General features: G+C 34.8%; 1 protein-coding gene and 1 long non-coding RNA gene across 8 annotated transcripts; both read left to right on the top strand.

Annotated features, from left to right (window-relative positions):
• Nucleotides 1-187: 187 nt before the first annotated feature.
• Nucleotides 188-3,722, top strand: LOC8280565 (xyloglucan glycosyltransferase 4). Its single transcript, XM_002517337.4, has 4 exons — nucleotides 188-1,780; nucleotides 1,889-2,197; nucleotides 2,298-2,702; nucleotides 2,804-3,722. The coding sequence occupies exons 1-4, from the start codon at nucleotides 1,142-1,144 to the stop codon at nucleotides 3,437-3,439; spliced, it is 1,989 nt and encodes a 662-aa protein (XP_002517383.2). The 5' UTR covers nucleotides 188-1,141; the 3' UTR covers nucleotides 3,440-3,722.
• Nucleotides 3,723-6,368: 2,646 nt separating this feature from the next.
• On the top strand, nucleotides 6,369-12,934 carry LOC8280567. Of its 7 annotated transcripts, none has more exons than XR_007216119.1 (6): nucleotides 6,371-8,860; nucleotides 9,045-10,597; nucleotides 11,285-11,357; nucleotides 11,719-11,949; nucleotides 12,040-12,134; nucleotides 12,318-12,934. It is a non-coding gene; the product is annotated as an uncharacterized LOC8280567 (long non-coding RNA). The 7 variants fall into 7 exon arrangements; XR_007216117.1 differs by having other exon boundaries at nucleotides 9,045-11,186; XR_007216116.1 differs by having other exon boundaries at nucleotides 6,370-8,860; nucleotides 9,045-11,357.
• The last annotated feature ends 1,493 nt before the right edge of the window (nucleotides 12,935-14,427 follow it).

The raw sequence follows: 14,427 nt of genomic DNA, 5'->3' as shown, positions 1-14,427 counted from the left end.
TAAAAAAATAAAAATAAAAACTCTAATTATTACATTCTAAGATGTGAACAAATTAATCTTAGAAAATGTTTTCCTAAGCAGAAAACAAAAATTTGTACTGTTTTGTTTGTGGGAAAGGTAAAAGAATGTAAATACAGCAAATACTAATAAAGTATGTGAGCAGATCTGACATGAAACACATAATGACACAACGCGTGATACAATTAACAAAGTCAATGAACTAATCAAAATTCAAACCCAAAAAAGTAAAAAAGGAGAAACTTCTTGGCATTTGTCAAGAATTCACAGAGGAAAGTGCCATTTATTTGCACAAATTTCTTTTTTCTTTAAAAAAAAAAATGAACACAGCAACCAATCCATCCTTTCAGTTATCCACGAACCATGGCGTCCAGTTCATCAGACAAGGAGAATTTTTTGTGGGGTATTCTTCAATTGGCTGTACCCAGTTGTCACCCTGTTAATTTTGTTGTAACATCTTACATACTAGCTCAAACTTGGTAGACTAAGCTTGGTTCTTGTCAAAAGATTAGTGGTTTGATTTGATTACTGTTGTCTTTTGACTTTAATTAAAGCAATCAATCATGGTCATATTTGTAATCTTGATTCTTGATTGTAGTATATTTTAACCAGGTTTTCTTTTTTTCTTTTTTTTTTTAATATCATAATTATAATAATCAAAGTTCTGTAGTAATAATGATATTATATATAAATTTGTGAGCTGGATCTTTCAACTCTGACCATGAAATTATACTCTTCTTACTTCTTTATTAGTAGCTCACAGAAAGCATATGAAAACTGGTTATCTTTCTTTCTTTCTTTCTCTCTTTCTGTCTATCTGTATTTCTCTTACATTTTTTATAACCCTTTGATTTGAAATCTCATTTTATCAATCAAAATTCCTGGATTCTGTTTCCATTCTTGTCTCAAGGATCCAGTGTTTGTTCAGTTTAAATACTTTGTGTTTCTTGATATCTTCTTGCCATTTCTCTCTATCCAAAAATGGGGTGTAAATCTCAATACTGATTTCCCACATCAAAGTACTGATTCTATTGCTAAATCTTGATCTGGGTATTGAGTATTTCCCTGTTTGCTCTGTTTTTCCAGTGGAATTATATATATCGAGTTTAAGCCGAAAGAAAAAATGGCTCCAAACTCAGTTGTAGTAACCATGGAGAAGCCAAACAACTTTTCTATTGTAGAAATCAATGCCTCAGATCCACCTTTGTTTCCTGAGAAACAAAAAGCTACAAGTCCCAAGCAATTCACATGGGTTCTTCTCCTCAAAGCTTATAAAGTTTTCACTTGCATTTCTTGGTTAGCAGTAGCTTTTAAATCCACGCTCACTTCAATCAAGAAACGCATTACTTTATCTGATGCGAGTGAGGAAGAGCCAAGAAGTAGAGGAAAGTTGTATAGATTTATCAAAGCATTTCTTATTATATCAATACTAGCTTTGGTCATAGAAGTTATTGCGCATTTCAAGAAATGGAACTTGAATCTAATATCTCCATGGGAGATTCAAGGTCTAGTGCAATGGTCTTATATGGCTTGGTTATCATTTAGAGCTGATTATGTTGCTCCTTTGGTGATGACACTATCTAAATTCTGTACTGTGCTATTCCTTATTCAATCTCTCGACCGATTGGTTCTGTGTCTTGGATGCTTTTGGATTAAGTACAAGAAGTTGAAGCCTGAGATAACTGGTGAGGAGTATGACATTGAAGACCCTTCAAGTTTTCCAATGGTTCTTGTTCAGATTCCAATGTGCAATGAGAGAGAGGTAACAGAACTAAACCAACTTTTTCGTTATTCAAGTGTCCTTCAGTAGCTTATTGCTTGCTGTAACACTTTCTAGATCTGATGTTGAAATTCTTGCATTGTGTTTTAGGTGTATGCACAGTCCATTGCTGCAGCCTGTCAGCTTGATTGGCCAAGAGATAGATTGTTAATTCAAGTACTGGATGATTCAAGCGATGGAAATGTGCAGCTCTTAATTAAAGATGAAGTTTCTACATGGAGGCAGAAAGGGATCAACATAATCTACAGACACAGATTAATGAGAACAGGATATAAAGCCGGAAATCTTAAATCAGCTATGTCCTGTGACTATGTACAAGACTATGAGTTCGTCGCCATTTTTGACGCAGATTTCCAGCCTAATCCTGATTTCCTTAAGCAAACAATTCCTCACTTCAGGGCAAGTATATAGCACGCAATCAAAAAGAAAAAATGATTCAATTTTTACTCATTCTAAAGATAGTTAATCTTAATTAATTATAGTCGGATGTGTATTACAGGGAAATCCTGACTTAGGACTAGTTCAGGCACGATGGTCGTTTGTGAACAAGGATGAGAACTTACTGACGAGGCTACAAAATGTCAATCTCTGCTTCCATTTTGAGGTAGAACAGCAAGTGAATGGTTTTTACCTTAATTTCTTTGGGTTCAATGGAACAGCTGGTGTGTGGAGAATTAAGGCTTTAGAAGATTCAGGAGGTTGGCTTGAAAGAACAACAGTTGAGGATATGGACATTGCGGTTCGAGCCCATTTACATGGATGGAAATTCATCTTCCTTAATGATGTAAAAGTCCTCTGTGAATTGCCAGAATCTTATGAAGCTTATAAGAAGCAACAGCATCGTTGGCATTCCGGTCCGATGCAGCTCTTCCGGTTATGCCTTTCTGCTATTATTACCTCCAAGGTCTGCTTGATCTCCTTGAAAACAGTTCTTCAGTTCTTTTTGAAATCTGTAAAATGTTCTATACAGTAGATTTTTACTAATTAATTTATATTTATTTGCAGATATCCATATGGAAGAAGGCCAATTTAATATTTCTTTTCTTTCTTTTGAGGAAACTTATACTTCCCTTTTACTCATTCACACTGTTCTGTATCATACTTCCATTGACCATGTTTATACCCGAGGCAGAACTACCTCTTTGGGTTATTTGTTACGTGCCTATTTTCATGTCCCTATTGAACATTCTGCCTGCTCCAAAATCCTTCCCTTTCTTGGTCCCTTACCTACTCTTCGAAAACACTATGTCTGTCACAAAATTCAATGCCATGGTATCAGGACTATTTCAGCTTGGAAGCGCTTATGAATGGGTAGTGACAAAGAAGACAGGAAGATCATCAGAGTCGGATTTATTAGCTTTTGCTGAGAGGGAATCGAAATCTTCGAACGAAGAGAAGATTCTTAGGAGGCGTTCAGAGTCTGGCTTGGAAATGTTGGGTAAACTCAAAGAACAAGAAGTACCTCTTGTTAAAAAGAGAAACAGGCTCTACAGGAAAGAACTTGCACTTGCTTTTCTTCTACTCACTGCAGCAGCAAGGAGCTTGTTATCTGCTCATGGAGTTCACTTCTACTTCTTGCTGTTCCAAGGTTTGTCTTTTCTAGTTGTTGGTTTGGACTTGATCGGTGAGCAAGTAAGCTGAGAGACAGCATATTAGTTTCCGATTTTAAGCTATAAGTTCTTTTTTCTTTTTTTTGGTGTTTATAAAGAATCTGAAAGACTTAAAAATCCAGATTTCTGGCAAACAACTTTTGCTAGGCCAGAACTGGTTTACATCACAGAGATAGGAAAAGTTGATAAGGATGCTACTATGAATTACTAGGGAATCGGATAAAAATGTTGAATGAAGTTGAGTTTGTACAATATTTATGTATGAATAATTTTACCAGAGGAGCCAATATAAAAAAATGAGATTATGTTCTATACTTCTTTTTTCTTTTAACTTTGAAATGAAATACTGGATTCTTGATATTGACAGCATTCTCCTCAAGCTTTTTATATATGGGTGTTCATATGGATTGTTAATCAAGCAGCAGAACATGTATAGTGACAAGACAAGCAAATGATTGATCAGTAATGCAATAATCACATTGTTGAAAAATGTTATGGGAGATTGTCTATTCTGAATCATGCAGCAGTTGGGTGGATGGATGCATTATTAGCCCTCCCCATATTCAATAGCTAGAAGTGGCAAAATGAGGGAGGGATTCACCAGGCAGCCATTCCATCCTTTTCCTGCAGTGCAGGAATCCCCATCCCCCCAATATAATTTCATTTCTTTCCCCTTCTATTTTAGTTTATTGGAAGGCATAACAAGCCATGACCATATGTATATATGAGTGGCCACGGGCCGATTCAGGCCTGGAATCGAACTAGAATCGGTCAAATCTGGAACCATGCTCAAATTTGCCTGAAACTTGGGATGAATTCTAAATCAGTTTTCCTTTAAATGGAATCAAAACGCTGGTTCCAGTTCATGAACTAGCGATTTTAGTTCTAAACTGACAATAAAAAAATAGAAAAATAATAAATTACTAGAAAATTAATTAATATTTAATAATTATGTAATTAACATCAATATATAATAATAATTATTATAATTTTTAACCTTTTAAATTAATGTTTCATTTTTCGATTCCTTTTCTTTTATTTGAGAAATATAACGATTAATTCCGATTCTTTCTTTTTTATTTGAACACTGAATTAAAACCGAGACCAATTTGAAACTGCTCAAGAGACGGTTCCGGTATGATTCCCGTAGCTATGGAAACATATACCATAGATTTTGAACTGGAAACAATAAGTATAAAACGGACATGCACAGTGCCAAGAACAGTTAATTTGAAATTGGATTTTGAGGCTAAATTCGTTCTTCCGCCCTTTCCATAAAGCACGTTTTGTGCAGCTTACCCTACTTGCGTATAAAGCCAAACAAAAAATCTAATTCCAAATCTTTCTCTAAACAGCCATGAGGATTATGAAGCATTCTTTGACAGGATAATAACTAATCCATCGAATTGAGACAGAATCAGTATTATAATAATTAATCCATGGAATTGAGACAGAACATAAAAGGTTAGACAATATCCAATTTTTGTAATTCTTTTTAAGATACAGGAAAAATATTATAAGAGTCATAATTAATTCGATGGAGTTATAAGAGTTACTTATATAATCCAATAGGGAATCTCTCAAACTGAACAAGAAACTTGAATTTGAAAGAATAATTAGTGCTCCACTCAATTTGCCGAAAATATATTCTCCCTTCATCCGATTTTAATACGACATTTTTAATTTACATAAAAATTAGAAAATTTAATTTTTTTTTTCAATTAATACTGCTAATTTTAACCACTTTTTATAATAAATTTTTGATGCGGTATACAGTAATCTAAATATTGGTGCAATTTATTTATAATTTCTCAAATTTAAATAAAAAGAATATTTTATTAAAATTTAAATTTGTTGTATAATAATTTATAATTTTAAAATTAAATAAATAAAAATTAATTATAGGTATTACTATCTATATTAACTAATAGAAGGTATTTTAAACATTAAATCATTAAACTAATAACTAAAAAAAATATTTTTAAATGGACTAGAAAAAGCCTATTATTATCTTTGATCAAAGACCAATTAATAGAAAACAACTATTGAAAAATTAATTACTGAGTTATTAATAATAAAAAAATCTTAATATTAATATGAAAATAGAAAAGAAAATTCACTTTAATAAACATGTATTGTACAAAAATTTTAATAAATAATTGATTTTGAGGGTTTCTAAAAAAAAAAAAAAGATTTTGGGGTCAAATTTGGTAAAAGCAAAACGTGTTGTCTGATTAATAATGTTGACTTTGAATTAAAGACGCTTTGCAGTATCGGAAGCAAACGCATTGTCGGTTTCTGTCTGAACCAAACGCATTGTCGTATATTTCCTGAGTCTATCGAATGCAAAACCGTATTAATGTCGCGTACAATTTACGCACACCACATTGATAATTGCCTAAATTAAAAGCACCGACTATTGTCACGGCCTGCCTCGTAGCTAGGCTAAACAACACGGCCGTGTTGGATTTCAACACTGCCCGTGTTGCCAACACGCCCAAGGACATGCCCGTGTTGGTTGAATACAAATGCGAAAGGCCTAGAAGCTTCGGGAAACACGGCCACAGTAGGTAACATGGCCAATAACCCCAAACCGTGTTCTAAACACGGCTTTGAGCACGGCCATGTTCCCAACACGGCCATGTTGGTAGACAGGGGGAAAACTATAAATACTCCTTCCTTGTATCATTTGTGAGATGTTACGAGAAGAGCTTATGATTGTGTAGAGAGAGAGTGTGCTCATTGTAAGTGTAAAGAGCTTTACTGTGAATTAATCAATACAAGTATACACTTCCACAACTTTTACGTCTTTTTGTGCCACTTTTGTGAATTTACTTCCGCTTATCGTTTTGGCCAAATTATTTCGACTTTCGGAAAAATCAGCGAGCTTTGGAGATAAAACAAAACTCACGTGACAAGATGTACTGCTGCTTAAATCGAACGCAGCATTTAACTCTGCCCAGGGCCTCTATAAAAGCAAAGCCTTGTGCGAACTAAAAAGCACGAAGGTCTATTGGCCTCTGTTTTCATATCTCCGTCTCCGATTCCTCATCGTCATTCGTCAATGGTGAATTTGGAATTCACTGGTGAAAACCCTAAATCTAAACTTTTAATTCTGAATACACAGTAACGCTCTCTACACTTTTCATTCTGAATCTTATATTTTCTTGAGTTTGTCCCTGTTTCCTTGTTGCTTTTGGATTACAACAAGTTGAAGATCGACAAAAAGAATTTTAAAGAAGGGAAAATCAGAAAGAAAAGAAGGGTACATAAAGATTTTAAAAGTGAATTTCATGTGAAGCGTTACTGCGAGTTACATGCATTCTCCAAGACTTTCAGATAATACTGGCTGGCTTTGATCGGATTGGACGATTGAATTATAGAAAAGAGATTTTGGTATTTTTCTATGAGTGACCTGTTTTCATTCTTTTATATCCTTATGCACAAAGATTTTGGTATCTGTATAGTTTCATTTTGGCAATTTTCTTCTTATCGTTTATTTCTTTTGGATTGCATTTTTGCTGCAAACAGCCTCCTCTGGTAAATTTAGGCAAGGGAAATTTAGGTGCTGTGAACCATCCTCCTGGTTTATAAAAGACATGACTCGATCAATAGTTATATAAGCATTTTGTGGGTTATTCTCCTCTTATTGTTGGAGGAGATAAAGATATAAAACAAAGCCATTATGCTTTGTAGTCTTATTGGAAAACTGAATGGAGCTGATTAGTATCTTATGGAATAAAGTCCAATATCACTGTACGTATCCATCTCAGTTCATCAAAAAGGAAAATAAAGTTGTCATTTGAATGTCTCATGTTCTCCATTTGGCTGTGTCAAAGTTGTCTTCTGGGGAATGGTTAGTCATTTTCTTGCTTTTATTATCTTTTATCGTTGAAGTCATATTTGACATATCCTTCTCCTCATAGTCAACTTTTCTTGATGTTCATAAGCTCCTCCGTGGACATAAAGCGTGAAAGATGAATACTTCTTGTTGGTGCATTTAGAACATATTTCATGGAAATATATGTTAAGGTTTTTGATATACAGTCTTTTGACGTATGTAGATCTCAGAAAACGGCAATGTATTTGCTGGCGGATACTCTGAGCTTATAACCAGGTTCATATCCAGTTTCATAAGATATACAGTTGCACCTTAGTCCATTTAGCTGCTATTCCCTAGCTCTGTCATCTGTCCTCCCATTCTTTTATCAATTCTCTTTTTTTTTAAGACTCTGACTGAATCTTGGGATTACAAGTTAAAAGTAGAGTTTGCATTGAGCTAATTTATTTACATTCTTTTGGATTATCAAAATTTGATCCGTTGCAAATTTGAAATCATGGGTTGAAACTAGGATGGGGAATATAATCCAAAAAATGTAAAGGAATTTGAATTGTGAAAAGTTATGGTATTACCTATTGCCAGTGGTCTTGTTACTCACTGTTTTATCCAAGTTTGTTGGCTTGCAATCTCTAGAAGTTAAAGTTCTGCAGCTAATTACGTCTCACATGGACATATATTCTCAACGGTTATATATATAAATATTTTGGTGGCCTTTTCATGGAGGTCGCAGTGAGTTCTCTCTGTGATGCGATTTTTATTTTGGAATTTTGGCACTAAATGAGATACGAAGTAAAATTTGAATTTTAAGCACAACTCTGACAACATGCTATTAAACAGAAAAATGTGCTTTTTCTGGTATTTTAGTCAGTGGGAACCGAGGCTTCTCTTTTACAATTCTGACTTGTGAAATTGTAACTTCATGGGCAAATGTAACTTCATGGAGCAGTTCACCATAATTTGTAGTATGTTTAAGTGGCAGACATTATAATGTGCAGTGGCCATATGCACTTTCATGTGTTTGATGCATAGATCATAAAAGCAATAATTTTCTGAAGTTCTTTTAGCTTGGACTCTTGTTTAAGAATTATTTTTAAGCAAACTTACTCATGCTAGTTCTACTAAATTCTATTATGTATGTACTTTGAAAAGGTAGAAACATGTATACTTAATTTTTTTGGGTGGCATAAGACTGGAACAAGCCCAAAACAGAGCAAAACAAAGCCTAATCACAAATGAAACTTGTACCCATCGCATCACAAAGCAAGAGATGCAATATACCAGCTGGAGGCTCAAAAGAAAGCTTGAAGACCAACATCCATATCAATGGCCAGACCTGCCGACCAGTCAGCACAAGAGTTCGATTCTGCTTGATGCAGCAATCCATCTTGTGCAAGTTTTTAACTGCAGCAACAATATTGCAGCAAGCAAGACCAGAGCTGTCATTACTGGTTGCACTATTAACTACTGAGATGGTTTACTTATTTGGTTGACGTTTGCATTTTCTTTTTCTAGTTTCATGTCTGCTGAACACCGTAATGTTGTGGCTCCTATTGCTTCTATCAAGTGAAATGAGTACCTACTAGTCACTTATTTATCTGCACCTTATATTTGGTAATTATGTTTTATTCCATATAAATTCTTTGTGATATATCTCTCTTTGAATCGCAAGAAGATATACAAGCACAAAACTTTCCACCTTTTATATATTGATTATGCAATAACTATTTTCTACTAATAATTAATGTATTTCTTTTCATCACTAATATTGATGTTAGCTATTTATTTGGCAGTGCAGTTTGATGAGTTGAAATTTTATGTTAGTTGTTGTTTAAGAACATATTGGTGACCGGAGTTACTACCGTTTCTTCTTTCAGTCATCCACCTCCATGATTCTCTGCTGCTTTGAGATCAAGTATTGATACCAATCTTTTCAAAGCATCGACTAGCTTTACGGCTGGATGTGTTGGTTTTCTTCTTGCTAATAAATGGAGAAAACTGACTACTTGTCGGGTTGAGTCAAAATGGGCTGAGCCCTCAGAAAGATTGCCGGGAGTTTGGGAAGTTCCGGATGACTGTAGTGGAAGTGATTATGATGAAGAAATTGAAGAATTGGAAGAGTATGACATGGATTATGAGAGTGATTGGGAGGACGAAACATATGCTAAAGCTACCACTAGGATAGTTGGTAATTCCACATCAAAAAATTATGAGGAGGATGGGCGGAAGACACATATGTTGCATCTACTTCTTTGACAGTTCTTCAACTCCACATGGAAAAATTATGAGGATCTAGCTAAAGGAGCCCCTTTAATCCTTTGTTCCTTTTTCTCATCTTATTTTCTGCATTTTTCTTGAATCAATCATCATAAAAAGGATGGGCAGAAAAAGTACATGAATTGAAGATGATATTATGTTATTTTTGGTAAATATGTTGAGAAAGCAACTAATTTCTTTAACTTTCAAATTTCATTATAACATGTAAGAAATATAGTTAATCTTGAAATGCCAGGTAGTCTTTACAAACTAACGAGGCTTATGATTAGTGGTCAGAACATCTCAATTTTATTATTCATTCTCTGTTGAAGCTTATTTAGGTCTGCATAAATAATATGCTTCTGATTAGGGAAGAAGGTGGCTAGGAAGTCTGGCATTTCAGGATAAGAATTTCACAGGCAAAGCTTTAATACGTATTTAAGTGAAAAATATTTGAAGGTCTCCTTTTACTATTGTTTTTGTAGATCTGTATCTATTCCTGTTTCTTGGTCATTGATGCCTAAAATAAGCGTAAGCAATCAGTAATTTATTTTTCTGGAATGATACATTGAAGAATCATTACTTCAAATTGCCGATTGGATCAAACACAATTTTTTACTCAAAAAAGATTATCCTTTTAAATACATTTCATTTATTGACCTTGAATGATTCACAGTTCACCTGGGGTTCTTTTGATTTTTTTCTTTTTAATTGTTTTGTTCATAATCAGTGGTTTACTACAAGTTACTCAAGCATCATGCGATCATTAACTTCATGAATTTGTTACTGTGGATAAAAATGCTGGGTGCTTGGCCACATGGAAAATGTGATGGTGATGAGCATGAAATTTAGACGAAAGGGAAAAAAAGGGGAGGGGTGTTTGGCTGCACAATGTTCCTCAAATATGGCACACATTTGTCAATCTGATTTGATGGTTGCATATCTTTTCGATAGGAAGAATCCCATATAGTCTAAAATGCCCTTCTGTTGCACAATTGTTTATCTCCATCCTCCTTATGGGATAAATCATATTGAGCTGGTCTCTGAGCCCTTCTACAATGAAATTTTCTTCACAAAGTTTTATGAGACTCGGAAGTAAGTACATTCATGCCCTTTGTTTCTGAGGTTACATATTTGTCTGTGAAGACATGAGTTGGGAAAGAATTGAAACAACCACAGCTCTGTCTGAGATTGCAGTATCCAAAGAAAATTTCCGTTGAACCAGGCCAAAATAAATCAGAAAATACAGCTATTGGCTGGGGTTCTTTTACTGTTTTATTTTTTAACTGTTTTGTTGATAATCACTAGTTTGCTACAAGTTTCTCAAGCATCATGCAATCAATAACTTTGTGAATTTGCAACCGTGGAAAACAATGTTGGGTGCTTGGCTAGTCACATGGAAAATGGTACGAGCATGATGGTTAGACGAAAGGGAAGAAAGGGGAGGGTGGCTGGCTGCATAATGTTTCTCAAATATGGCTTACATTTGTTGATGTGACTGCATATCTTTTTGATAGGAAGATGCCCACAGAGTCTAAACTGGCTTCTTCTTCATAATTGTTAATCTCCATTCTTCTTGTAGGATAAATCAATATGGAGTTTAATTAGGCTGATTAAAAAAGAGAACTAACCAACCCAAGTGGCTACTGTTGGTTCGGTTTTTCCCATTTTGAAATGGATTTAGGTTACACTTGCTCCCAATTTTCACCTGCAACCCTTTCTACCTGTATAATTATTCTGGAAAATAACGCTGATGCTAAATTTTTTGCTGAAATTGAACAGCTGTTAGTACCAGAAGAAAGAGCAATTGTACAACTGAATGCAACTTATAACCTGGACGAACTATCACCAGTCGGTTAGGAAAACTTTGAACTTCTTCCTTTGTTATATAAATTCTTTCTTTTTCATTAGCAAATGGGTTAAAAAGTTGCCATTCAAATCTAAGGTATTTATTAGAAGGAGCTTGTTTGTGGGAATTTTGATTAGTTACTACTATCCATAGCTTATTAGCTGGATAAGGCACTACCATCTTGCCATGTTCTTATATCAGGTGAAATGGAAGCCACTCCAGACTCTTGCATTATCAGGACAAATATGATTTATGGATAAGTTGCTAGCAGATGGACTTGATATTGAGTGTTGAGGAGGTGAATTTTATCTGTAGCAGTACTTATTCTATATCTTATATTTTGCTATTTCTTATTGTCTGTCACCAGGAGCAATAATTTTAAGTGAACTGGTCCAATAGGATGGTCTCACAGCTCTACATAAGGCAATTGTTGGTAAAAAGGAGGCTGTCATTAGTCACAGCTCTGCATAAGTCCTTGCCCATTTTTCTTAGTAACAGGATGGTGCTAGCTCTCTCTATTATGCAGTTCAAATTGGTGGCCTGCAGACTGTGAAGCTATAAATTAAATACAATGTTGGATGTCAATGTTGCAGATAAGGTATGTATAAATTCTAAAATTTGATCATCTATCTATATACACTGGTGATATGTTGAGTCTCACTACATTTTCGGACATTCTTACATGAAGGTTGGACTCCATTGCACGTTGCAGTGCAAACCAGTAAATGAAATATAATTAAAGTTTTGTTGGTGAATGGTGCAGATAGGAACAGAAGAAATAAGGTAATTGCCGGTAACTTAGCATCTGACTACGAAATTATAATTGGGAAACTCATAGTATTGGCTCGACATATTCAGGGTGGAATGACAATGCTGGGTATTTGCTTATGTTATGGCAAAGACTTTAAATCATATGAGCTTGCCAAATTAGTGAAGGTTGTAAGTGCTAACAAAGATTTTTGACAGGAATGAGCATTATGCAACTTTGAGATCAGATATAAAACAAAAGATGGTATAAAGCTGTCCTGTGTGCAGTTTCTGAATGGACTTGCCTACATCTTCCAATTGAGCCCTTATGGTCTATAGCCTTTTGTGTGGGTCATTGAAACTTCTTGTGCTCTGGAAAGACTAAATGTGGGCAGGAGTTTGGGAGACATGTAATTTTGCTCATCATCAACTCAGTGGCATGACTCATGGAGGCATGCTATATTTGGTCAATGCAGCTGCTGCCACCACAAATTATGGGCATTTCTATCTATGGAACGGCAGACAGAATGCATGGCATCTCCCAGCGGCAACAAATGCACACAGTTGGGTGCAAAGTCATGTACTGTGCTGGTGTTGTAGGCAAGCCAGAAGAAAAACGTAGAAAGGCTAGAGGATTGATGATGTCAGATTAAGCACTTGCCTATGCATTTTGGGGTTTTCGTATTTCCTTTTTCTGTACTTTCATGGGAAAAAAATAGAAGCTACAAAATTCTCTGCACATGAATGATCTATTGCTGCTATAATTATTCTGTTCTTATGCTCTCAAAAGTGGCAATTTTTACTGATGTTAATGTATCTGGATTTGACAGAGCTAATAATCTTTTTTTGTTGTCCTCTAATTCTGGTGCTCAACTAGCAGAGGAGACGTGAAATCTAAAATGATGAAACGTTGAAGAGCTGTATTTACTTACAGGTCCTCAACAGTTTTCTTTCCAATCAGCCTTTGACAGGTTAACTACTAATACGTATTACAAGTAATTATATAAATCACATCATGCTTTACAATCTAGACAATCTCTGCATCTGTATTTGTACGATAATTTTATTTTTATTTCTGACAATAGTAAATAAATCCAAATTAAATACGAATTCGCAATCATAATTAAATTAATATTGGTTTTGCATTTAATAGCGAACTCAACAGAGAAGGGGATATTTGTTGGGTAAAAGTAAAACGGTTAATGATGTGTGAACCAAAACGCTTTGCAGTATTGATACAACGTACGCGGTAATTTTTGTGCGTCAGCCAAACGCAATACTGTATTAATATTGCGTACACTCTACGCCTGCCGCATTAATAATTGCCTAAATTGAAAGCACCGGCTAGCAGACAACTACTGCTTAAATCAAACGCAGCATTTAACTCTGCCCGGTGCCTATAAAAGCAAAACCTTGTATGATCTCAAAATGCAAAATTTGATTTGGCTTATGTTTTCAGATCTCCGTCTCCGATTCTTCTTCGTCAATGGTGAATTTAGAATCAATAGTTCCTCTCTCTCTTTGTGCTAATAAATTTGAATCTGAATACGAAGAATCCAGTAATATACCCCAACTCTAAATTATACTTTTCTTTCTGAATTTTATTTTTTCTTGAGTTCGTTCGTATTATCTTGTTGCTTTTGGATTACAACAAGTAGAAAACAGACAATAAGACTTTTAAACAAGCGAAAATCAGAAAGACAAGAAGGGTAATTCAAGATTTTAAAATGTTAATCTTATGTGAAGCGTTACTGCGAGTTATGCTGGTTGTCTTTGATCGGATAAGACAATTGAAGTCGTAGAAAAAAGATTTTAGTATTTTCGATGAATGATCTGTTTTCATTCTTTTATATCCTTATTCACGAAGAGTTGCTATTTAATCTATTCTTTCGTACAGTGTCATTTTAGCATTTCTTTTGGATTGCATTCTTGCTGCAAGCATCCAGGCACTTATTGATAGGAAAGGGAGATTTAGGTATGAACACTTCTCCTAATTCATAAAAGACATGTTCTTCGTCAATAGTTGTATAAGCATTTTGTGGGTTATCCTCCTCTTATGGTTGGAGGAGCTAAAGTAGCATCAACACAGAGTCGTCATGATTTCTAGTCTTATTGGAAAACTGAATGCTTCCTAGTCGAAGTTGTCTTCTGGGGAATGGTTGGTCATTCTTTTGCTTTCTTATCTTTTGTGATTTATGTCTTGGAACACTTGATGACCTTTAAGTCATATTTGACTTATCCTTCTCCTCATAGTGAGTTTTGCTTGTTGTTCATAAGTTCCTCCTTTGGACATGATGTGTGAAAGATGAAAACTTGTTGCCGGTACATT

This window comes from Ricinus communis, chromosome 5, assembly GCF_019578655.1.
Source record: "Ricinus communis isolate WT05 ecotype wild-type chromosome 5, ASM1957865v1, whole genome shotgun sequence".
Classification (NCBI taxonomy): domain Eukaryota; kingdom Viridiplantae; phylum Streptophyta; class Magnoliopsida; order Malpighiales; family Euphorbiaceae; genus Ricinus; species Ricinus communis.
The sequence above is the reverse complement of the archived record's forward strand: the minus strand, read 5'-3'. Positions and strand labels throughout refer to the sequence as shown.

What these genes read in the sequence shown, in the direction of transcription:
- LOC8280565 (XM_002517337.4), top strand. Translation starts at nt 1,142, where the DNA reads ATGGCTCCAAACTCAGTTGTAGTAACCATGGAGAAGCCAAACAACTTT. An exon ending in CAATGTGCAATGAGAGAGAG is followed by an intron (nt 1,781 to 1,888) that starts GTAACAGAACTA and finishes ATTGTGTTTTAG; the next exon opens with GTGTATGCACAGTCCATTGC. An exon ending in CTGCTATTATTACCTCCAAG is followed by an intron (nt 2,703 to 2,803) that starts GTCTGCTTGATC and finishes ATTTATTTGCAG; the next exon opens with ATATCCATATGGAAGAAGGC.